The sequence below is a fragment of the Lepisma saccharinum genome, chromosome 13 (genome assembly GCF_977018435.1).
Source record: "Lepisma saccharinum chromosome 13, izLepSacc3.1, whole genome shotgun sequence".
Classification (NCBI taxonomy): domain Eukaryota; kingdom Metazoa; phylum Arthropoda; class Insecta; order Zygentoma; family Lepismatidae; genus Lepisma; species Lepisma saccharinum.
The window spans coordinates 21885264-21910621 of NC_139241.1; the positions used below are offsets into that span (position 1 = coordinate 21885264).

Sequence of the window (25358 nt, forward strand, 5' to 3'; positions counted from 1 at the left end):
GAGATGCAAGAGTTAAAACAGGGCCAGAAGTAAACACTGATCATAAGCTTCTCATATTAGATATGACCATAGGGGTTAAAAGTAAGATATCAAGGATGAATAGAAGGAAGAAAACGATAAATTACAACCTAAGAGACGAGATAAAAGTATACAAGTTGAAAGAGAAAAATGTTCGAGAAGAATTTAGAAAGAATGTGAAAGAAGAACTAGTGAATAAGCAAGCAGAAGAAAGAGAAGAGGACTTAGAAAAACTCTGGAGTAAATGGAAAGGGCAATAATATCTGCAGCTGAACAAGTATGGGGAACATCTAGAGTAGGAAGCAAGAAGAAGATAACAAATTGGTGGAATCCAGAAATAGAAGCATAGGTAAAAGATAAGAAAGAAAAATGGAAGAAATACCTGTCAGTGGGTACTCTGGAGGCATTTGAAGAATATAGAAAGCAGAGGGATAAAGTGAAGAAAGTGGTTCAAGAGGCAAAGAAAGAAATGTGGGAGCAATTTGGAAGAAATATGGAGCAAAATCGTAAGGAAAATCAAAAACTTTTTTACAAAGTTTTGAAGAACATGAGGAAACAAAAAGATTGTCCTTTAAAATTTATATGTGATGAAAATAAGAAATTATTAACAAATTCTGAAGAAATAATGAAAAGATGAAAAAACTACTTCCAAAAATTATTAAGTGAAAATGAAAGAAACATACCAAAGGAAGAGGAGGAGGAGAAGGAGAGAAGGCCTGAAGAACCAGATATACTAGATGTAGAACAAGAAGTAATTACATGGGAAGAGTTAAAGAAAGCTATTAGTAGAATGAAACTAGGAAAGGCAGCTGGTCATGATGGCATTGCACCAGAAATGATCAAGTATATGGGAAAGGAAGGAGAAGATCTGTTGCTCAGAATAATAAATGTGGCATGGAAGGAAAAGAAGATAGTGAAGGATTGGAAAATATCAATACTAATACCAATATATAACAAAGGGGATAACAGGGAATGCGGAAATCACAGAGGTATTTCACTACTCAGTGTGCCTGGCAAAGTCTATTCTAGAATTTTGGAAACTAGACTAAGACAAGAAATCGAGGATAAATTAGAGGAGACACAAAGTGGATTCGGACCAGGTAGAGTTTTCCAAGATCACATATTTACAATAAGGCAAATAATAGAGAAAGTTATAGAATACAATAGAGAATTATACCTATGCTTTATAGATTTGGAAAAGGCTTTGGATAGGGTGCCATGGCAAGAGCTATGGAAAACCCTAAAGAGAAACAATGTAAACAAACAATTAGTAGAAGCAATACAAAGTTTCTACAGAACAAATAGATGCTATGTCAGAACTGGCAATAACAGATCAGAGGAATTCATAACATCAACAGGAGTAAGGCAAGGTGATATTTTATCCCCATACTTGTTTATCATTCTAATGGATGATGTTCTGAAAGAAATAAAACCAAAGATGAGAAAATTCAAAGTAGGAAATTAGAAACTGAAAACTGTAACTGTATCTGAACTTTTATATGCAGATGATATTGTATTGTTTGCAAATTCACAAGCAAACCTAGAAAGAAATTTAGAAATAATAAATGGTAATATGTCAAAGAAATATATGAAAATAAACAAAGATAAAACAACTGTGTTAAGGATAGGGAGAATAGAAAAACCCTGCATAATAAGCCTTGAAGATTCAGAGCTAAAACAAGTACAAAGTTTTAAGTATCTAGGTGTTACAATCAATAGTAATGGAAAAATATATGAAGAATTAAACACTCGAATAAAGAACACAAACAGATTATATATTGCCATAAAGAAAGGATTTTTAGGGAAAAAGGAAATAAGCCAAAAAACAAAAATGATTGTGTACAAATCAACTTATGTACCAACATTGATATATGGAAGTGAATCCTGGATAATTAATGAAAAACAAAAACAAAACTTACAAACAGTAGAAATGAAATATTTGAGGAGAACAGTGGGATAGACCAGAAGGGACAAAATCAGAAATCAAACAATCAGAATAACATTAAACACAAAACCAATATATCAGGATGTTGAGCAAGCACAACTCCGATGGTTTCGACACCTCAGCAGAATGCCTGAACATCGAATACCTAAACACGTATGGGAAGCAAGAATGGGAGGATTCGGTGTAAGGAGACCGAAAGGAAGACCACGTAGGACATGGAATGAGGGAATGAAGCATATCCTGAGCAGGAGGAACATCTCGTGGAGTGAAGGAAGGAAGTTGGTAGAAGATCGTGACAGATGGCGAGTTCTCTACAAAACCTCGACACCAATCGGTACAAGAGGATCGGAATAAATAAGTAAGTAAGTGATTCTTATGTATCCAGAAATTCTAATTCCATTCAATTAAACGGTACATGTATTTAAAATATTTAAAGTGTGAAGTTTACATTTGCCACTCCACATACTTGTATGCAGACTCGAAACACATCTCATACACAAGTAACAATTGTTACGGGATATATTAATCTACGAGAAATTGTTAATTGTGTAAGAATTTCAAACTCGCATTTACTTACTACTTCACGATAGCTTATCTTTCATCTGCCAGACAGATTGTTCTGCAAAGGACTGTAAACTGATTGAAAGAATTCTGTTTTATTTTCAACACAGCTTTTGTTTCCTTCCAACATAAAAATAAGGGCTAAACTGAAAAACTTCCCTGATGGCATTTATAAATATGTATACATTCCATGGCATTCTAAATAAATGTAAGTTGTAAGTGGCTCAGTCGGTAACGCGTCTGACTACCATGCTAAAGGTCCCAGGTTCGATCCCCGGCCGGTTCAAATCCGGGAACTTTTCTAACGTTGGAAGCGGCCCCGGCGCCCACACAGTGTCGAATAACATGGCTAACTGGGGGAAACCCTGGGGGGTAAAGGCGGTCAGGGGCATGATGCTGATCACATCACCCCCACTCACGACCGGATCAAGAAAGTGTGGGGCGTTACCCCCACACCCCCTTTATGCCTTCATGGTGTTGTTCTAAGCACTACCTTTTTTTTTTTTTGTAATTTGTCATGTCTACAGAGAAAAATTCATGCAGAATTCACGTATAATTCCCAGAGCCATTAATTCACACATAATTCCTGGAATTCCCGGTGAGTAGCCATCCTGACTACTAAGTAATTTCCAACTTTATTCACTTCTTTTTTATTTTCTTCAAAGCCTCTACTAAATCTACTTCACAAGTAATGAGAACAAATCTTTTCAGCCATTACTACTGAAACACTTTATTCATTTATGTAATAGATATGATACAATATATAAAAGTTCATGGATTATGACTCTGATGATGACATAGATGTGGATACCGTTTTAAATGTAGATATAGAACTTACAGAAACAATAGAAGATGAAAATATTACAGGACCAGGAAGACTGACTCACAGATACCAAAATTTCTTCAAAGTAACAGTTCCTTTTTCACAATGTTGTTGACTTCACTCATAACATACACTAACACTAATTATGATACTATATGCAACGTTGTTGACTTCTCTCATAACATACACTAACAATAATTATGATACTATAACAATGATGGAAAAATTAATTTTAAGAAATATCAGAATTGAACTACACTGCTTAACAAAAAAAAAATATTTCAGGGTGATTACAAACAAAATTCCCTGACCCTTCCAGGTTTTCCAGTACAAGAGCAAAACATTTCCTGACCAAAACAGGGCAATTAGTGAACATGTCTGGAAAAAAGTCTCTTATATTTCGGATAAATGATTACGCTTAGAATCCAAATTTTAGAATATCAACTTCACATGTAAAAGTGAGGAAAAACTGAATAGTAATTGAATATTGGGTAGAGGAATATAGTTGCTATGTAATGTAGTACTTGAATTATATAGATAATGATTAATGAAGAATTATTTTCCTTTTAATAAATAACAATTGTAGGGGTAGACAATGCTGATACAAATTTGGGCTCCAGCCTGTTTTGCAAATACGGGCTAAGAAACACCATGAATATCACCAAGATAAACTTCACATTTGTAATGAGACCTTGAATACAAAAATTAATGATTTATTTAAGACTGTATTAAAAGTAATTCAGTTTTTAAGAGACTAATCAAAATTGCATTGTCTGTGTATTAGATTCCCAACAAGAAAAGGGGCCTTTGTGAGTGCGTTTTCATTGAATCACTCACTCATCCTCTCTTCACAACTAGCCAAAAATGGCAGAAATACAAAGTGAAATGAACCAAATCAAATATTTTGCACTTGTTACTTAAAGCAAAGAGTACTCAAAACTCCTATGAGCGAACTTTAAATATGAAGAAAATGTTTTTTTAGAACTTAATTTGAAAAATCAGTTAAAACATTTAAGGCACCATGATGATCAGGTGGCCTCTATTTGTATTATATGTAATGATAAAATTTAGTAATGTATTATTTCAGATAATTAGCTACCAAACACCCCTCACTGAAAAACAAAAACAAATTGCAACAGAAAAGTAGTAAATACCTAATCCAAATTATTGTAGTATGTACATGTCAAGGAGTTCAAAACATGACCTCTTTTCCCAGAATATTTAATAAACAATTTCTACTGCAACTACAGTTTGTGCACAACAAACTGAAAATTGCTTGCTTGTCCTAGTGCTGCAATTTTTATCACTTTTCCAGGTTTTCCAGACTGTGGCCACCCATCATATTTTAAATTTATAGTAAAGTAACAATGTAGTTTCGCTTTTGCTCACCTAAATTTCCATGCTGCACTACCCCTACTGCAAATTCAGGCCCATCTATTTAGGTCTAGGAATTAATTCGTGCGGTTGTTACGCACACATTGAAGCTGTAGTTCAAACACAAAATACATAAATACCTTAAGAAAAATATTGTCCATTGCGAGCCACCACTTTCGCCCATCTGTCAGGCAAGTTACGGATTCCGTGGCGAAAGAAGTCCTCATCCTTTGAAGCGATCCAGTCAGAGACCCATTTTTCGATATCTTCTGAAGAAGTGAACCGCTGTCCAATCAAATCGTTATTCATGCAATCGAACAAGTAGTAGTCCGAAGGAGCAACGTCTGGTGAGTATGGCGGGTGGGGTAAAACTTCCCATCCGACATTTTCTAAATAGGTTTTGACCAGTTTTGCGACATGTGGGCGAGCGTTATCATGTTGAAAAATAAGTTTATCATGTCTGTTCTCCCATTCTGGTCGTTTCCTGGCCAGAGCTTGCTTCAAATGCATTAATTGTCGTCGATAATGTTATCCATTAATAGTTTCACCCGGTTGCAGCAGCTCATAGTACACCACACCTTTCATATCCCACCATATGCACAGCATAACCTTTGCACAGTGAATATCTCATTTCGGTTGTGATGTACCTGGTTCACCTGGCTTCACCCAGGCCTTTTTTCATTTCGGGTTCTCGTAATGGATCCACTTCTCATCGCCAGTAACAATGCGATGCAAAAACCCCTTTCTTTTCTGTCTTTGAAGCAGCAATTCGCAAATGGTTTTTCGTCTTTCAATTCATGTGGAACCCAATGTGACATCTTTTGAATCATTCCCATGACTTTGGAAACTGTTGTTTGATCAACGCCTAATGCTTCTGCAAGTTCTTCCTGCGTTTGACACGAATCCTGATTGAGCAATGCTCTCAATTCTTCGTCTTCAAAATTTTTTGCTCTCCAGGTCGCTCTTGGTCTTCCAGGCCGAAATCACCACTTCTAAACCATGCAAACCACTTCTGACACGTTCGCTCAGCTAGCGCATGGTCACCATACACTTCCACCAAAATACGATGACTTTCGGTAGCACTTTTCTGCATGTTAAAGTAATGAAGCAGAACACCCCGCAAAAACACTTTATCTGGCACGAACTGCGCCATGTTCAGTTGACTACAAAATGCTGTTGTTGATGCGTCAATCAACTGCCCTATACTACGAACGATGCGCACTGACAGGAGTTTTCAATGCATGTGTGGATACACGGAACTGTGGGACGATATGCTCGTTACGCCATCTCTTGTCCAGGCGCACGAATTAATTCCTAGACCAAATACAACCAACTCATCATTTGCCTCATCCACAACAACTGGTGCAGTGTCATGCAAAAGGATAAAGTTGTGGAGCATACATGCTGCCCCTATTACCTTATTGGCACACTCAATGTTGTTCACATCGAACATTTTTAATCTTCTAAATTTTCCCTTCAGTAATCCAAATCACGCTCTATTGTCGACCTTACGCTCTACAATTTATTATTATACCTCTGCTGTTCTACCAAGAGGTGGCCATTGTCTTGAAATGGTGTGATAATGAACTGCAGCAGAGGATATGCAGCATCTCCTATTAGGTGATGGTTTGGTTGAATGTTGTGAGCCATCAACTTTTCATAAATAGGACTGTTTCTGAACACTCCGGCATCGTGCATCTGTCCTGGCATCCCAACAAAAATGTGTCTAAATTTTAGACTGTTGTCGCATATACCCTGCAAAATCACTGAATGGAACCCCTTTCTATTGTAAAAGTCAACACTATTACCCGGGGGTTGTTTAATTGGGATGTGTGTCCCATCAATGACCCCAATTATTCCTGGTATGCATCCAGATTTGTTTTCAAAGACCTGAAAAGATGAATACAAAATGAATATAGGGGCTTTTCAGGATTACATTTCACATATAAAATGAATGGTTCTAGACATGAGATGGATTAAAATGTTAATAATGAATCGATTTCATAGAATTATGAAGTACTTTATGGTGTCAACAAAAAAAAAACTAAATTGTAATGACAGCTTGAAAACATGAAAAGCATTAACAAAAATGTATTACGTGTGTGACATTTTAAAAATTTGGAATGTTTGACTTCACTGGCCTGTGAAGCATATAAGCTAGAGATGCTAATAATTTTTGTTTATGAAATATGCAAATTGTATGCCTTCAACATTCAAACTTTATTGGGATTTCATCATTCTTTGATTGCAATTTTTACATGATTTGATTTTGATTTATGTCTGTTAACACATACTGTGGAGTTTTAGCGATTACTTAAGATTTTGTTCAATATATGCCTTCGTGGTTAGGTTAGGCAAGTCAAATTTGATTCTCTTAGCATGAAAATAAAGTCCCTATATGCATTCTACCTACTAAGGTTTCAATTTACTTCTATATTTATTCCCACTAGTCTATGATACTTACTGTCACTTGTCAATGGAGAATACCTTGTCCATGGGAAGTGGGCATGCTTGCGAAAAGTAATTTTTAAGTTTTTTTCGAATACAAATAGTGCTCATTACTTTAAGGATGGTTCAAATTTCGTGTGACAATGGTTTTCAAAATTCTACAATAATTAGTCTTTCTGCTATGAGAATTCGAAAAAAAAATCATAAAGATATATTTCCAAAATATATTTTTTCTTAAAAAAAATTATAATTACTGAATTAAATTATGTACATCTGAACTTACTGTGACTACTTCTTACGACTGTGCTGCATCTGGCCATGTGATGTATTCATTCATGCTGTCACACATAGCTCCAACCACTTCATTAAATATATAGTGGCCTGTGCTATGTGAAAGGCCAAAACGGTCTCCTGCAGCAAGGAAACTCTCTTGCTTAGCCAGCAGCCAAACGGTCATCATCACCTTCTTATCCACCTTTGGCTTTTTCGCTGAGTGACGCGCTAGGAAGAAGACGTCTCGCGCGCGAGCTCTGTCTTCGTTCGTTTAAATCAAGTTGGAACGAATGTTTCGTGTGTCCAAAAGTGCCGGGAGTTAGTGCGGTGTGTGTGGTGATTGTTTTGTTTTTGGTGTTGTGTGGAGATCTGGAAGCCAGCTCTCCAGGAAGCCGTAAGTATTGAGCTTTTATACACAATTTGCTTTATGAGAACTATCCTCAGAGTTTTCCCACGCGGTGACTTTTCGGAACAGTCAGCAAACCGTCGACACCACAATGAAAAATAAACTTTGAACTTATAATCGCAGACAATATATTTCAGTAAAATTACACACCTGAGTAGTTGTATTGATACTATTATAAACTCGATAAAGTATGAGCCCCCCTCAGGCAGATTTGGCTACACTTAAAACAAGCTCAAGATGTGCAGATGAGCTTATTGCTCAAGTGTGGTACTCTGTCTAATCCAAGATTTTTGGAAAAATGCCCTCGGGAATTTCCCGTGAAAGTATGACCCCCCTCAGATTGATTTGCCTACTCTTACAAAAGCTACATCTGTGAGATTGTTGTCCATAAGCTTGTCAAAAATATGCCCCTCTTGATATTTTTTTTGGATACACCTAAAACTAGGCCAAAAAGCCACCCACACCCACCCACATACACACCCACACCCACCCACACCCTCACATATTTACTTCCGGTTTAAGTTCAATTGGGCACCAGGCTCAACTTGTGCAATATGCAGAGGCCTTCTAGAATTGCTCTGTGACTCTCTCATTTCTTACATCATAAACATATGATTTTTCACCTATAAGAATAACACTACATATGGTGTCATCAGGGAGTGTATCATGGAATTCACAGATAATATTAATGTTTGTCCTGTCATTAACCACAACTTGTTTCCTTTTTGAAGTGTTGATGACAAACATGGGTCTCTGTGCTTTGAATTCATCTGGTGTGTAATACATGTCAGTAGTGACCCTTTTGTATGCTGTAAATGCTTCATATAATTTAAGAAAATCATCCTTGGACATGTATAAATTATAATTTTCTCTAGGAAACACCTCATTTCTGCCATTTTTAAGATATATGTTCTTGATGTTGCAGCTATCAAACTTACTTGAATTTTTTTCCTGATTATTGTTTCTTCCAGTCTGAAACAGTACCACCACAAAATCTGGCATGTCATATTGTATACTGGAGAATGAATTTGTAGCATCAAACTCATAATAGGTACCAGTGGCAGGCTTCTGCACACATTGATATGTATAAAATTGTAAAGGCACCTGTGGATTTTTTAGGATATCTGCTTTGTATTTAAGAGCATAACTGGCTTCATATTCAACAAATGGAATTCTTAGCTCCATAGTCTGAATAATGCACTTGCCTTCATCAGGTAGGGTATTAGGCAGAGCTTCCCCTGTAGAGTTTAATGTACTGTACCTCATCAAAGCATTATTATCATTTGCAGCTCTTCTAAATGTGATTCTTAAACCACCCTTCCACATAATATTTTTGTAATCTGAGAAGAATCCTGGCAACAGGCGCATGGGGAACAGCACTCTGTGGCTCTTGGATAATATTTTATCACCAGCCTCAAATCCACCTATTTTGTAGTAAGAAGGCTCGGTCTTGGATAATTTTAGTGTGGCCAAAGCTGTAGAGGTAATCCCAGGGTAATCTACTCTGTTTATAACAACACCATGTTTTCTGATCTCAATTTCTGAGAACAGATGTGGCACAAAATTGTCTGATTTTTTTCAGAAACATGTATAACAGCCAGGAGAGTTCAAATCTCAAACCCCCGTGCTTGTCACATGCATCATTTTTGAGTTATTCAAGCACATAGGTAGAATTACAAGTTTTTTGAAAAAAATTATAGAGGCACAAAACATAGAGAATTGTATATGCATGACATCTGAAAAGATTCCAGGTCTCCCTCACTTATAGTTTCTGAGATAATCAAATTAAAAAAATTATCGATTTTTTCAAAAACATGTATGACAGCCAGGAGAGTTCAAATCTCAAACCCCCGTGCTTGTTACATGCATCATTTTTGAGTTATTCAAGCACATAGCAATTGCATGCACCACATGGCATATGAAAACATTACAGGTCCACATCACTTATAGTTTCTGAGATAATCAGAATTCAACAAATTTTGAATATGTTGTTCAATAGGGTACCAAAAGTTTATATCTCCCTGCTGGAGTGGCACAGAATGCATAGTTCTCAAAATACTGTTAATACTGCACTTTTCATAAAATTCTATTTATAGAACAGACATAAATTGGACATTTGCAGCTTAAATATTTCATCTATCAAAAAAATTATAGACAAAAAATGTAGAGAATCATGCCTAGAATATGCCTACAAAATTTTAAGTCTCCAGCATTGATAGTTTTTGAAAAAATCACAAATTCAAAAAATTATCGATTTTTTAACAAAACTTCTAAACAGTCATTCAATTTCCACTGGGTTAGGAATTCTGTGCATGCACAGGAAACATTGAACTTGTGACAGAGTTCAGGGCATTGAGATTGTATAGATTAATGCACAGAATTCCTAACCCAGTGGCATTGAATGCTGCATGCACAGGAAACATTGAACTTGTGACAGAGTTCAGGGCATTGAGATTGTATAGATTATTGCACAGAATTCCTAACCCAGTGGCATTGAATATTTGCATGCACAGCAAACATTGAACTTGTGACAGAGTTCAGGGCATTGAGATTGTATAGATTAATGCACAGAATTCCTAACCCAGTGGCATTGAACTTGTGACAGAGTTTAGGGCATTGGGATTGTGGAGATTAAAGAATCTTTGAGCATAGGCAATGCCTGGAATGGATTGTCAAGGTTGTGTTCAGTGAAAGAGCAATGTCCTGAAAATATATACCTATATAAAGCAGATACAGCACAGGCATTGTTCTATTCTCATGTCAACCGGTGAGTACACACTTTGGCCCAAGTCTCATCCTATTAGGCCTGAGTACCTGCTCAACACAGGGCTGGGATACACAAATTTCAGTGATTATTACACAGCAGGCAGGTTATAATATTTATACCTGTTAAATCCTAACATAATATTCTCAGTTCTGTTTTAAAATATTATAACCTGCCTGCTGTGTAAATCCCTAATACTCGGGCCTAAAATATTATAACCTGCCTGCTGTGTAATAATGTTTACCCATGTTCAATCCAGAGACATGATACTCTCAGCTCTGTTTTAAAATATTATAACAACATGCCTGCTGAGTAATAATGCTGAGACATGTTTAATCCAGAGACATGATACTCTCAGCTCTGTCTTAAAATATTATAACCTGCCTGCTGAGTAATAATGTTGAGACATGTTCAATCCAGAGACATGACTCAGCTCTGTCTTAAGATATTATAACCTGCCTGCTGTGTAATAATGTTTACCCATGTTCAATCCAGAGACATGATACTCTCAGCTCTGTCTTAAAATATTATAACCTGCCTGCTGTGTAATAATGTTTACCCATGTTCAATCCAGAGACATGATACTCTCAGCTTTGTTTTTATAACCTGCCTGCTGAGTAATAATGTCAATCCAGAGACGTGATACTCTCAGTTTTGTTTTTATAACCTGCCTGCTGAGTAATAATATTGATGCATGTTCAATGTCTTAAAATATTATAACCTGCTTGCTGTGTAATAATGTTGATGCATGTTCAATCCAGAAACAGTTCTGTCTTAAAATATTATAACCTGCCTGCTGAGTAATAATGTTGATGCATGTTCAATCCAGAAACAGTTCTGTCTTAAAATATTATAACCTGCCTGCTGTGTAATAATATTGATGCATGTTCAGTCCAGAGACATGTTCAATCCAGAGACATGATACTCTCAGCTTTGTTTTAAAATATTGTAACCTGCCTTATGTGTAATAATGTTTACCCCTGTTCAATCCAGAGACATGATACTCTCAGCTCTGTCTTAAAATATTATAACCTGCCTGCTGAGTAATAATATTGATGCATGTTCAGTCCAGAGACATGTTCAATCCAGAGACATGATACTCTCAGCTTTGTTTTCAAATATTGTAACCTGCCTGCTGAGTAATAATGTTGATGCATGTTCAATCCAGAAACAGTTCTGTCTTAAAATATTATAACCTGCCTGCTGAGTAATAATGTTGATGCATGTTCAATCCAGAAACAGTTCTGTCTTAAAATATTATAACCTGCCTGCTGTGTAATAATATTGAGACATGTTCAATCCAGAAACATGATACTCTCGGTTAGAGCCTATAGTTTTAATATTATAACCTGCCTGCTGTGTAATAATGTTGATGCATGTTCAATCCAGAAACAGTTTTGTTCTAAAATATTATAACCTGCCTGCTGTGTAATAATGTTTACACATGTTCAATCCAGAAACATGATACTCTCGGTCCGGGCCTATAGTTTTAATATTATAACCTGCCTGCTGTGTAATAATGTTTATCCATGTTCAGTCCAGAGACATGATACTCTCTAATATTATAACCTGCCTGCTGTGTAATAATGTTGAGACATGTTCAATCCAGAGAAATGATACTCTCAGTTCTGTCTTAAAATATTATAACCTGCCTGCTGTGTAATAATGTTGAGACATGTTCAATCCAGAGACATGATACTCTCAGTTCTGTCTTAAAATATTATAACCTGCCTGATGTGTAATAATGTTTACCCCTGTTCAATCCAGAGACATGATACTCTCAGTTCTGTCTTAAAATATTATAACCTGCCTGCTGACACATGTTCAATCCAGAGACTCAGTTAGGGCCTACAGTTTTAATTTCAGAATTAACACAGGTGCCCATATACAAATAATTTCATTCTGGGTCGATGGGATGACCCGGCATGGCTCACAGAACAACATACTCAAATTTTGAAAAAATCGATAATTTTTTGAATTTTGATTATCTCTGGAACCATGAATGCTAGAGACATGGGGCTCGGTGATTTCTCATGTGCATCTCAAGATGCAACTTTTCGATCTCTATAAATTTTTCAAAATATCTTGTTGTTCTCTAGAACTTGAATAACTTGCCTATTTTTCAAGATAGGAGCATGGGGGTTGCATATTTGAAATTTAGAGGCTGTTTAGAAGTTTTGTTAAAAAATCGATATTTTTTTGAATTTGTGATTTTTTCAAAAACTATCAGTGCTGGAGACTTAAAATTTTGTAGGCATATTCTAGGCATGATTCTCTACATTTTTTGTCTCTATAAAGTTCCTGATATATTCAATATTTAAGCTGTAAATCTCTGATTTATGTCTGTTCTATAAATAGAATTTTATGAAAAGTGCAATATTAACAAAATTGTTAATATTTTGAAATCTATGCATGCTCAGACACTCTAGCAGTCAGGTATAGGCTTGTTAGGTCCCACTGAGCAACATACTGAAATTTTGAAAAAAAAACAATAATTTTGACTATCTCTGGAACCATGAATGCTAGAGACATGGGGCTTGTTGCTTTAACATGGGCATGCCGAGATGCAACTTTTTGATCTCTATAATTTTTCAAAAATCTCTTACCATTCTCTAGATCTTGAAAAACTTCCCTATTTTTCAAGATAGGAGCATGGGGGTTGCATATTTGAAATCTAGAGGCTGTTTAGAAGTTTTGTTAAAAAATCGATAATTTTTTGAATTTGTGATTTTTTCAAAAACTATCAGTGCTGGAGACTTAAAATTTTGTAGGCATATTCTAGGCATGATTCTCTACATTTTTTGTCTATAATTTTTTTGATAGATGAAATATTTAAGCTGCAAATGTCCAATTTATGTCTGTTCTATAAATAAAATTTTATGAAAAGTGCAGTATTAACAGTATTTTGAGAACTATGCATTCTGTGCCACTCCAGCAGGGAGATATAAACTTTTGGTACCCTATTGAATAACATACTCAAAATTTGTTGAATTCTGATTATCTCAGAAACTATAAGTGATGTGGACCTGTAATGTTTTCATATGCCATGTGGTGCATTCAATTGCTATGTGCTTGAATAACTCAAAAATGATGCATGTAACAAGCATGGGGGTTTGAGATTTGAACTCTCCTGGCTGTTATACATGTTTTTGAAAAAATCGATAATTTTTTTAATTTGATTATCTCAGAAACTATAAGTGAGGGAGACCTGGAATCTTTTCAGATGTCATGCATATACAATTCTGTATGTTTTGTGCCTCTATAATTTTTTCAAAAAACTTGTAATTCTACCTATGTGCTTGAATAATTCAAAAATGATGCATGTGACAAGCACGGTGGTTTGAGATTTGAACTCTCCTGGCTGTTATACATGTTTCTGAAAAAATCAGACAATTTTGTGCCACATCTGTTCTCTGAAATTGAGATCAGAAAACATGGTGTTGTTATAAACAGAGTAGATTACCCTGGGATTACCTCTACAGCTTTGGCCACACTAAAATTATCCAAGACCGAGGCTTCTTACTACAAAATAGGTAGATTTGAGGCTGGTGATAAAATATTATTCAAGAGCCACAGAGTGCTGTTCCCCATGCGCCTGTTGCCAGGATTCTTCTCAGATTACAAAAATATTATGTGGAAGGGTGGTTTAAGAATCACATTTAGAAGAGCTGCAAATGATAATAATGCTTTGATGAGGTACAGTACATTAAACTCTACAGGGGAAGCTCTGCCTAATACCCTACCTGATGAAGGCAAGTGCATTATTCAGACTATGGAGCTAAGAATTCCATTTGTTGAATATGAAGCCAGTTATGCTCTTAAATACAAAGCAGATATCCTAAAAAATCCACAGGTGCCTTTACAATTTTATACATATCAATGTGTGCAGAAGCCTGCCACTGGTACCTATTATGAGTTTGATGCTACAAATTCATTCTCCAGTATACAATATGACATGCCAGATTTTGTGGTGGTACTGTTTCAGACTGGAAGAAACAATAATCAGGAAAAAAATTCAAGTAAGTTTGATAGCTGCAACATCAAGAACATATATCTTAAAAATGGCAGAAATGAGGTGTTTCCTAGAGAAAATTATAATTTATACATGTCCAAGGATGATTTTCTTAAATTATATGAAGCATTTACAGCATACAAAAGGGTCACTACTGACATGTATTACACACCAGATGAATTCAAAGCACAGAGACCCATGTTTGTCATCAACACTTCAAAAAGGAAACAAGTTGTGGTTAATGACAGGACAAACATTAATATTATCTGTGAATTCCATGATACACTCCCTGATGACACCATATGTAGTGTTATTCTTATAGGTGAAAAATCATATGTTTATGATGTAAGAAATGAGAGAGTCACAGAGCAATTCTAGAAGGCCTCTGCATATTGCACAAGTTGAGCCTGGTGCCCAATTGAACTTAAACCGGAAGTAAATATGTGTGGGTGTGGGTGTGTATGTGGGTGGGTGTGGGTGGCTTTTTGGCCTAGTTTTAGGTGTATCCAAAAAAAAATATCAAGAGGGGCATATTTTTGACAAGTTTATGGACAACAATCTCACAGATGTAGCTTTTGTAAGTGTAGGCAAATCAATCTGAGGGGGGTCATACTTTCACGGGAAATTCCCGAGGGCATTTTTCCAAAAATCTTGGATTAGACAGAGTACCACACTTGAGCAATAAGCTCATATGCACATCTTGAGCTTGTTTTAAGTGTAGCCAAATCTGCCTGAGGGGGACTCATACTTTATCGAGTTTATAATAGTATCAATACAACTACTCACCTGTTTAGCGAAAAACAATTCCGAATGCCCCAAGAAGGGGAATCAAATCGGAAAAACCCCACACAGAATAAAACAAGAGAAAATGATACCCCATCCTTCCAAATTGGCGGTCCGGTCTCAGATCGGTCTGGCCTCCACTCACAAACAACAGTAGTTAATAAAAGACTGCGCTCCCAGGAAACATTAGAGGAACCAAGAAACAAGAGAAACCAGCAGATAGGGGGCGGCCCCCAGTCCAGCCCCCAATCCCCCGTAATTACAAGGGCAAAGGGAAGGGAATTGGATACAATGAACCCCCCATAATGGAAAATATTCCAGATACTGCGGATATACAGCTTGGACTCTTCATTAAACTGTCACTAGAGCTAAACCTGATGATAACCAAAGACAGGAACATCGCATCAGAGAATAAGACATCTATTCTGGAAATAGTTGCTAAAATGGCTCAGGTACACCAAGACACAGTGGCGGAGAACAAATCTCTAAAAACAGCATGCGACATTCTGTAAAGCACTGCCAAAGCAGACTCCAAACCCTCCTACGCTCAAACGCTGGCCCAACCGGCGGTAACACAATCTGGGAAAACTGCACAAATACAGAAGACAGTGCAGAAACCCAAGCACACTGTCTTCATATCAGATGAGAATCGAACAAAAGATTCAAAAAAGGTGCAGGAGGTATTTACAAAGGCAATTAACCCCCCCAGGGATGGTATTAAAATAAAGCAAATGCGAACGACTAACAAAATGCTTATAGTAGAAACGGAGACCAGAGAAGAGGCAGAGAAGATAATAAATCATCGCGAACTTGCCAAACTCAAGATCAGGGCCGAATTTCCTAAAAAGAGAAATCCGCTTCTCATTGTCTACGATGTCCCTTCAAATAAATCCGAAACGGAGCTTTATGAGGAGATTTTCTTGTTGAATTTAGAGAATCATATTTCATGGGAGGACTACATCAAAAAGTTTAATCTCAGATTTAAAACAGGACCACGCAACAGGGCAAATTGTCATTGCATATTCGAAGCTACCCCTGACTTAAGAAAGATCCTACTAAAAACAAGCCAGGTTTTTATATCCTTCCAGTCATTGTCCATAAAAGACTACATTGCTGTGTCAAACTGCCATAAATGTGGAAATTTAGGACACATAAGCAAAAACTGCAAGGACAACGAAATCTGCACTCACTGTGCTTGCGAGGGGCATACCAGAAATAAGTGCCCCAGGATCGAAGAACCAAAGAAGTGTATACCCTGCCTCAGAAGGAAAAAAGAATGTGACGGCAAAGACTGCCCCACATATAACATTCATTTACAAAGACTAATTGAAAGAACCGATTATGGACTATAAGACAAACTGCAAACAGTCATCCAGGGCCAAGAACAGGAAAACACCCAGCCGCGTTCGCCGCGATGCAGCAAGGGCGGCAGCATACAGAGAAAGAAAGATAAGAGAATGGAAACTAATCTTAGCTACTAAAGAAGATAAACCGATTAACGATCTAATTATTAACCTGCTAAAATCGACAATACTTAACTCAGACCATTGCAATACTCACTGCAATAACAAACCATTATCAAATTTTTACCTAACCAACAATCAATCTACCCCTCCAGCCAGACTACCTTACCAAATAATTAGTCGAAACATTCCCGGACTACCCATGAGCGTTTTCACCGCATTGCCTTGCATTTTCCCCACACTTAACCCCCATATGGCTCCCCGGAGTCATCCTACTCGGAAATGCCACACAGTTATTCTCCACTTTCCTCATCCACCCCGCCATCACCAGTTTGTGCCTCACCAGTCCATGAACCTAATACAAACAATCTTTTAACTCTGCCTATGACCCCACCCGATTCCCCATCGGAATCACTCGAGAGACCTCACACTATCTACTATTCTCCTAAACTCAAAAGGACTACTCCCTCCCCTCCCTCGCCAACAAACATCCTTGCGCAACTGCACCTGGAGTCCACCCCCTCAGAACTTCCGCGAACAAACCTTGTAAACACAACCTCTGCTTCAGAAAAGAACCTCAACCCCAATGCTCCTGAGTTCCAACCTTCCAGTAATTACCCTAATTTTTGCAAACCGACACTCCTAAACCCACCTACACCGGAAGTCACTTTCAATAACATAAACCCAGATACAATATATAAAGATTTCGAAACGTCTTTACGCCTCAGTCGGCTGCACAGAAAGATAACCTGGCAACCGCACTGAGACTAATAATCAGATATAAACATAAGAACGGCAGAAACATTACTTTTCCATATCCGGAGGCTATAGACAAAATAACTCTAGCGTCGAATAACATACCAATTACGGAAAATGAACTCTTTGAACTCCTTGACAAGGTTTTCTCACGAAGGGAAGTGCCCTTTGAGCTGGAAGACATTTATGCTGACTTCGCAAGGGCGTACGGAAGAGTCGCGTTTATCCACCATAAAGAATGGCCGCAATGTTACCAGATCGTCAGGCATCCATGAACGGCCAAATAAGAGTCTTACAGGCCAACCTCAATGGTGCAAAACTAGCTACCCAGGAAATATTTGAATTCGCAAATATAAATAAAATTGATATTCTGTCCATTCAAGAACCGTATACTATTAATAGTAAAATACCATACGTACCGTCAGGAATAAAAGTATTACATGACATCGAGAAACCACAAGCTGCTATAATTTTAATGAACAAGAACATCATTCCAACCAAAATCGCTCAATTTTCGAACTCTCACATTAATTGTGTACAACTCTCCCTAGAAAACTTTACGTTCATCCTTATAAATAGTTATTGTCAATTCAGCACTAACCTCGAAATTTTTCTTGACAAGATTGGGGAAGCATGCGATGCCTACAACATCCACAAATTACTGATAACTGCGGATGCGAACTCTTCCTCCCCTTGGTGGCACGGCGACACAACGGATCCTAACGGAGAGTTGATGGAAGATTTTATTGCGAGCCACAACTTCTTTGTCGAAAATGCTCCTGGAAATCCGCGAACGTACAGGGGAAGAGCGGGGGCGTCCAGCAACATAGACATCACTTTATCAAACAACAAACTCTCAGGAAAAGTGCGAGAGTGGAAGGTCTTCGACATGGAAACCACGAGTGACCATAACATAATCACCTTCTGTTTATTAACCGACATCAACGAACCCACAAGCAATGCCGAAAATACGTACGACTGGAGAAAAACTAATCATAGGCTTCTTATGCAAGCAATAAATCTCCCACCGCAGGTGGACTTTACGAAGACCGTGCATGAATGGGCAAAATACGTGGCGGAAGAACTAAAAAATGCAATAGATTAATCAACCCCGAAAATATCGTCCAGCGGGAGACAATCTGGTAAGCTCTGGCCCAAAAAACTTAAAAACCTAAAGCAAGTCATGAAGAAAGCGCGTAAGCTGTACCAGAGGACGCGAATACACGCTCTGAGGGTAATAAACTTAGATCTCTACAGGAGGGCCAAGAGCAGATACGAAGCCGAGCTGAAGAACTTTAAAACCAATAGCTGGAAACGCTTTGTCGAATCAAAATTAAAAAATGACAAATGGGGACTCTCCTATAGGGTTGCAATGGACAAGATAAAGATTGGAACTGGTTTTAAAACTCTGCAGAAAGAGGACGGCACCTACACCAAGGACCTGCAAGACACAGCGGAATTGCTACTTGACACTCTACTTCCCGATGATAACGTAAATTAGAATTAGAATTTCTTTATTCATGGGCGAAGTTCAGCCTGTGGCTGCTCTACCACTTAACCCACAAAATCTACTACAATAAAACAGACAAAATACAATTACTACTATAACATACGAATTCCATTACATTTTCACTTCTAAATATTTCAGTAATTAACACACTAAAAAGATAAAAAAAAAACAATTTTTCTCATTCACACACATCAAAATATTCATCTTGGGTTCGAATCTGCTCATTTTTTTGTTTTGATTTCAACGTAAGCATGCTGAATCTAGTCATGTGTACTGATGATTTGTCCTTGCTCATGTAGAAGTACTTTTGTTACTGCCCTTTTAAAGCTGTTATATGTCGCACACGAGGTAACATCTGGTGGCAGCGCATTCCAACAATATGCAGAAGCACCTTTGAAGGATGACAGGAATATGGATTTTGAGAATCTGTCCAGATTAAGTTTCTTAGAGTGTCGAGTCGTGTAGTTGTGTATGTCGTGTCGAAATTGGAGTCTGTCGTATAAGTATGTGGGTGTTTTTGTTTGCAGAATTTTAAATATCGTGCAGGCCAGATGAAGTTTTCTGCGTCGTGTCATATTCAGCCAATTAACGTCATTTAAGTAAGGCAGTATGTGATCCCTTCGTTTCAAGCTAAATGCAAAACGTATACAAGAATTCTGTACTTTTTGTGCAATTTTAGCATTCTTTTTTGTTAGATTAACACCGTAAACAACGTCACAGTAATCGAAAATTGGAAGAACTAGAGCTTGCATAAGGCGCAATTTAACATCAGTCGAAAGTAAGTGCGATGACTTATAGAGTGATCTAAGTATACCATAAGCTTTTGAACTCTGAGACGTTACGTGGTTTTGCCAGTCAAGTTTCTCATTAAATATCACACCTAAGTTCTTAACAGTTGTGCAGTGTGGGACCCTCTCATCATTAATATTAATTGATAACCCATTTATTTGAATTTTATTTAAGGCAGAGCTAGAACCAATTAATGTAAAGCAGCATTTAGAGGGGTTGATTACAAGAGCATTACGTTTACACCATTTATAAATAGCATCAAGGTCACGGTTCAGGAGACCAATTGCTGGTTTTGCATTTTTGGGGTCTACTGGCATCATCAGCTGCGTGTCATCTGCATAACAATGAGGTACACTGTGTCGTACATTTAGGGGTAGGTCGGCGGTGAAGAGGGAATATAGAAAAGGGCCTAGAATGAAGATAACGACACCCATAAATACATCAGAAGTAATTATAAAGAAAAAAACAACAACAGACCCCTCCTTCCCTTCAGCGTGGAGGAGGTCATAACTGTAATCACGGCCACAAGAAGCAAAAAATCGCCGGGTCCAGACTATATTCCTGCCGAAATCATTAAAATGGCAACCCCGGCAATCGCCCCTTTCCTAACGTCTCTGTACAATCAATGTCTCATTGTTAAGGAATTTCCGAAAATTTGGAAGGAATCTGAACTTATTATTATTAAAAAAAGACGGGAAAAAAAGAGGAAACGCACCCCAAGTCGTACAGACCGATCTGTCTTATCAACATATTGGGAAAAATATTCGAAAAATTACTGACTAAAATACTTTTGGAATTCACAGCTTTAACAAACAGCTCAGACATTCAATTCGGCTTCACGAAAGGCAGATCTACCGAAGATGCTATAAACAATCTATTAAACACGATTGGCTTGGTTGATGAGAAATATGCAGTGGCGGTGCTGGCGGATACATCGGGGGCCTTCGACAACCTCTGGTGGCCCCACCTCTTCCAAACTTTGCGGAACTTGGACTGTCCTGGGACACTGTACACTATCTTACTTGACTACCTCACCGACAGGAGAGTGTTTTTATCTCTTCCAGAAGGAAAAATCAACAAACTTACATCTAAAGGGTGCCCACAGGGATCGGTCCTCGGTCCACACTTGTGGAATGCTAATTTCGAACCATGTCTCCAAGTCATGAAGGGCCTACAGGTAGTATACAAGTGTATTGCATATGCAGATGACTTATTGCTGGTGATAACTGGAAATTCCAGACGGGAGATTGAATCACGCACTTCTACTGCTCTTAATAGATTGACGCAATGGTGTAACAAAGCCAAATTGGATCTTTCTGCGAATAAAACCAACTATGTTTTACTAAAAGGAAAATTAAGTTTTAACAGAAACCCTACAATTAAAATAAATAATAATTCCATCAAAAGAGTGAAGGAAGTAAAATATCTCGGAGTCACTCTCTACGAGGGGCTGCTTTTCAAGAGGCAGATCGAAACCATTACCTCTAAAGCAGAACTAATAATGAACAAGGTGCCCACGATAGCCTCCAACAAATTCCATCTGCCACCCTCAACCTGGAAAACGTGGTCTCCATTTATGACTCGATAGTATCGTATGGTGCATCTGCGTGGGCATCGACATCCCTGGGGAAATCGATATACGTGCATAGACTCAGATCGTCGCAGAGAAAGGTTCTGCTCAGGCTAACCGGGGCGTTCAGAACAACATCTACCGAAGCCTTGCTCACAGTAACGGGCACCTTGCCGTTGGATTACATTATAAAGCTCCGGACCCTTTCCTACTTTTTCAGGAAGGGCAACGAAATAAAGATAACCGAGATGCTAGGAAACTTCTACCCAACATTCCGTGACATAAAGCAAAGAGTAAAAGAGGATTGGCAGAGGGAATGGAGCTCTTCCGAGAAGGGTAGGAGACTCTACCAGTTCATGCCGAACACGAACGAGCCTTTGGTGCATAAAAACAAGGGGTTCTCAAGGGGCTTGATCCATTTTCTCATGGGCCACGGCCCATACGGCACCCATCTTTTAAAAAGGGAGAGACGAGACAACGATCTCTGTAGGTCCTGCACGACGAAAATCGACACCCCAGAGCACAAGGTATTTTTCTGCCAAGCTTCGGACGAAATTATCATCGCAGCGAGGCGGGAACTTCCCCACACGGACGTCTACAATCTGCTAAGGAGTCCACATTTTGATAAACTAAATGCTCTGGCAGACACGGTGTCCGATGCGGAGCTGAAGATATTCATGCGAGATAATCGCCGGCGACCTTTTGCCCCCCTGCCCCGCCCAGCCCCCGCCGAAACACCAAGAAGGAATCCGAGGATAGGAATCCCTGCACCCCCTCCCGAGCCCCTCCCCGAAGAGGAGTCGCCGGAGGGTGCGTCGGGGTGTCGCTGCTGCGATGTCGCCGCTGGACGAAGGAGGCGGCCGAGAGAAGAAGAATCCACCCACCCCGCACGCCTGGGGAGCGACACAGGAAGTACATGAGACGGATGGAACGGCGTTAGGAGGAACAGCAGTGTTAAGTAAATGATCTCAGCTCGTTCCCCAGGGAGGATCAAAAAATGCTAAAGAAACAAATTAAAGAAATTAATTTAAAAAAAAAAAATCCCAAAACAAGAAACTGACATCCCGGGAGCTTCCCTTCTGGAGATTTTTAATTTACTTAAGAAAGCTTATCTGATCAAATTAGATCAAATAAATGAATCACCGCTGGAAGCCAGTGGACTCCCTGGGAGTTGAGCTCGGGACTGAGATTAGAATTACAATTTAAGATTATAATTTAACAACATCTAATATATGTATGTTCATTGCGTTCAATTAACTTACACAAGTTGTACGCTTAGCATGGTTAAACATATTCTATTTTTCTTATGTAATATAATAATGTTTATATTTCTTGTACTTTAAACATATATAATTTTATCAGGTGAAGGTAATAAGGGATATTTTTAGTTTCATAAACATTAATCACTCCCGTTACATTGATTAAATAATTAAATAATAATGTAATAAAACAAAAATTATGACCCCTGGTAGTGAGACGGACGTGATAGGATGCCATTTGATAATGTAGAGAAGCAACGACAATAAAGCATCGTTCTTCACACGGACATTGCTCCTTGTCCGTCGTGATCCCTTGTCCCCTCCCTGGAATGCAGACGCTGCACTCTTGCATGGACGTGTGCCAGATCAGCAGTTGTGCACGCGGCGGTAACGACCCTAAAGAATTCAAATACAAATACAAATATCACACTCCAAAATTTTAATTTTATCTCTTCTTTCTAGTTAATGAATAGCAATCAGTGTGGGCGCAGGATGCGGCCTTTCTTTGGGCTCCCTGCTCTGGTATGCCAGACTGGGGTTCTGGACTTGTGAGTTGGGTTCTGTGGGTTTGATGAGGAAAATAATCTTGTACATCAAACTGCTCTGGAATGCCGGAACGGAATCCACTGCGACTCCAATATTATGCATGCTTGTCTCACTGCCAGGGAAACGTTATCGAGAATGTTATTGAAGATGTTCTTCATGATGTTGTTAAAATAATATTATTAATATTGTTATGTAATGTAATGTCATGTCATCTGTTCTGGATTCCAGAACAGAAATAATATCACATAAAGTATTGTATACATCAATTATATCATGTATATATTCCTTGTATAGCATTACAATTTATTATTATTATACCTATTTTAAAATGCAAATAGTAATAAATAGAGGAAATAAAGTCGGGGGAACCGTCAAATTCGGAGCAATTGACGTCCTGGTATATTTTTAGGAACCAGGACAATAAGACCATACCCTCGAATGTAGGCGGGAGGAGCCGGGCTTACTTCGGGGGTTTCCCCCTTATTACATGTATTGAATAGCTGTATATTTGTGAATGTTGATAATTGTCTAAATTATATGATAATGCAAATTCAGTATGTAATGTAATAATGTAATAAAGGGAATTATTATTATTGTCTTATCCACTGGCACAGCATGTATTTTATTATCTCCAACCTTCCTAGCCAGTGATGTTATCAAGGACTGCAAAGAGATGCATAATTTGAACACTGGGAGATTGAGTCAAATATTATTACTGAAAACAACATGATTACTTATAATACTGTTTACAATTTTGCAACTTATGCTCAATGACCAACATTTCTGTTCTTAAATCTCGTATATTATTCTCAAACGTAATAATGGCATTAAACTATTTACGAATAATGATCCAATTCTAAAAGCACATTTTCAAAACTAACTTTTCTATCAGCTTTAGAGTATCGTATGACATACTCTAGGTGATCAAAAATATTCGGACACCAGTCAAAATGTGTGTTGTGCATAGTCGGTCACTATGTGAGCCATCTACAGTCAGGTGAGGCAAGCAAGGGACCACTACAGGCAGCATAGTGCACGACACAGCAGAATGGGACCATGGAAGGAACTTACAGACTTCGAACGTGGTGAAGTGATTGGGTGCCACAGGAGTAACAAGTCAGTGCGCGAGATATCCTCCCTCTTAAACATCCCGAAGTCCACTGTCGCTGATGTTATATTAAAGTGGAAATGTAATGGGACGTGTACAACCACAAAACGTTCTGGCCGAGCGCTCATGTTGACAGACAGAGACCGCCGAGTGTCGAATAGGGTAGTACGAGAGAACCGGCAATCAGCGATCACCACCATCACACAGGAATTCCAAACCAGGGCAGGATGTAATCCTAGCAGCATGACTGTGCGACGTGAGGTATACGACTCGGTTACCATGGACGAGCAGCTGCCCATAAGCCTGACATCACCCAATGAAATGTGAAGCGCCGCCTCGCATGGTGTATGGAGAGGCGCAACTGGTCGTTAGAAGAGTGGAAGTCCGTGATGTGGAGTGGCGAATCTCGTTATACCATGTGGCGATCCGATGATCTTGTGTGAGTGCAACGAATGCCTCATGAACGACATTTAGCATCCTGTGTTGTGCCGACAGTGAAATTCGGTGGAGGTGGGTTGACAGTGTGGGCATGTTTTTCCTGGAAGGGGCTTGGTCCCCTCGTTGCTTTGCATGGTATTGTCTCGGCACATCATTACGTTGACATTTTACAAACGTTCATGCTGCCTACCATCGAAGAACAGTTCGTGGATGATGATTGCGTGTTTCAACATGACGATGCACCCGTCCACACTGTGGGCCGTGTGGGACAGTGGTTTCAAGAGAACAATATCCCACTTATGGCCTGGCCTGCGCAAAGCCCCAAATTGAATCCCATTGAACATCTCTGGGATGTTTTGGAACGCCGACTTCGTGCCAGACCAACATCTACTGCTCTTCTCATCTTGGCACTCCACGAAGAATCGGCCGCCATTCCCCAAGATACCTTTCGCCACCTGATTGCCAGGATGCCTGTGAGTGTGGAGGCTGTCATCAAGGTCAAGGATGGCCCC

General features: G+C 38.5%; 1 protein-coding gene across 1 annotated transcript; it reads left to right on the top strand.

Moving 5' to 3' along the window:
• Positions 1-24348: 24348 nt before the first annotated feature.
• Positions 24349-24735, top strand: LOC145996720 (uncharacterized). Its single transcript, XM_083133246.1, has one exon. The coding sequence runs from the start codon at positions 24349-24351 to the stop codon at positions 24733-24735; it is 387 nt and encodes a 128-aa protein (XP_082989372.1).
• The last annotated feature ends 623 nt before the right edge of the window (positions 24736-25358 follow it).

Bases quoted from the DNA above. Each gene is read 5' to 3' on its own strand.
- LOC145996720 (XM_083133246.1), top strand. From the start codon at position 24,349: ATGGGACCATGGAAGGAACTTACAGACTTCGAACGTGGTGAAGTGATT.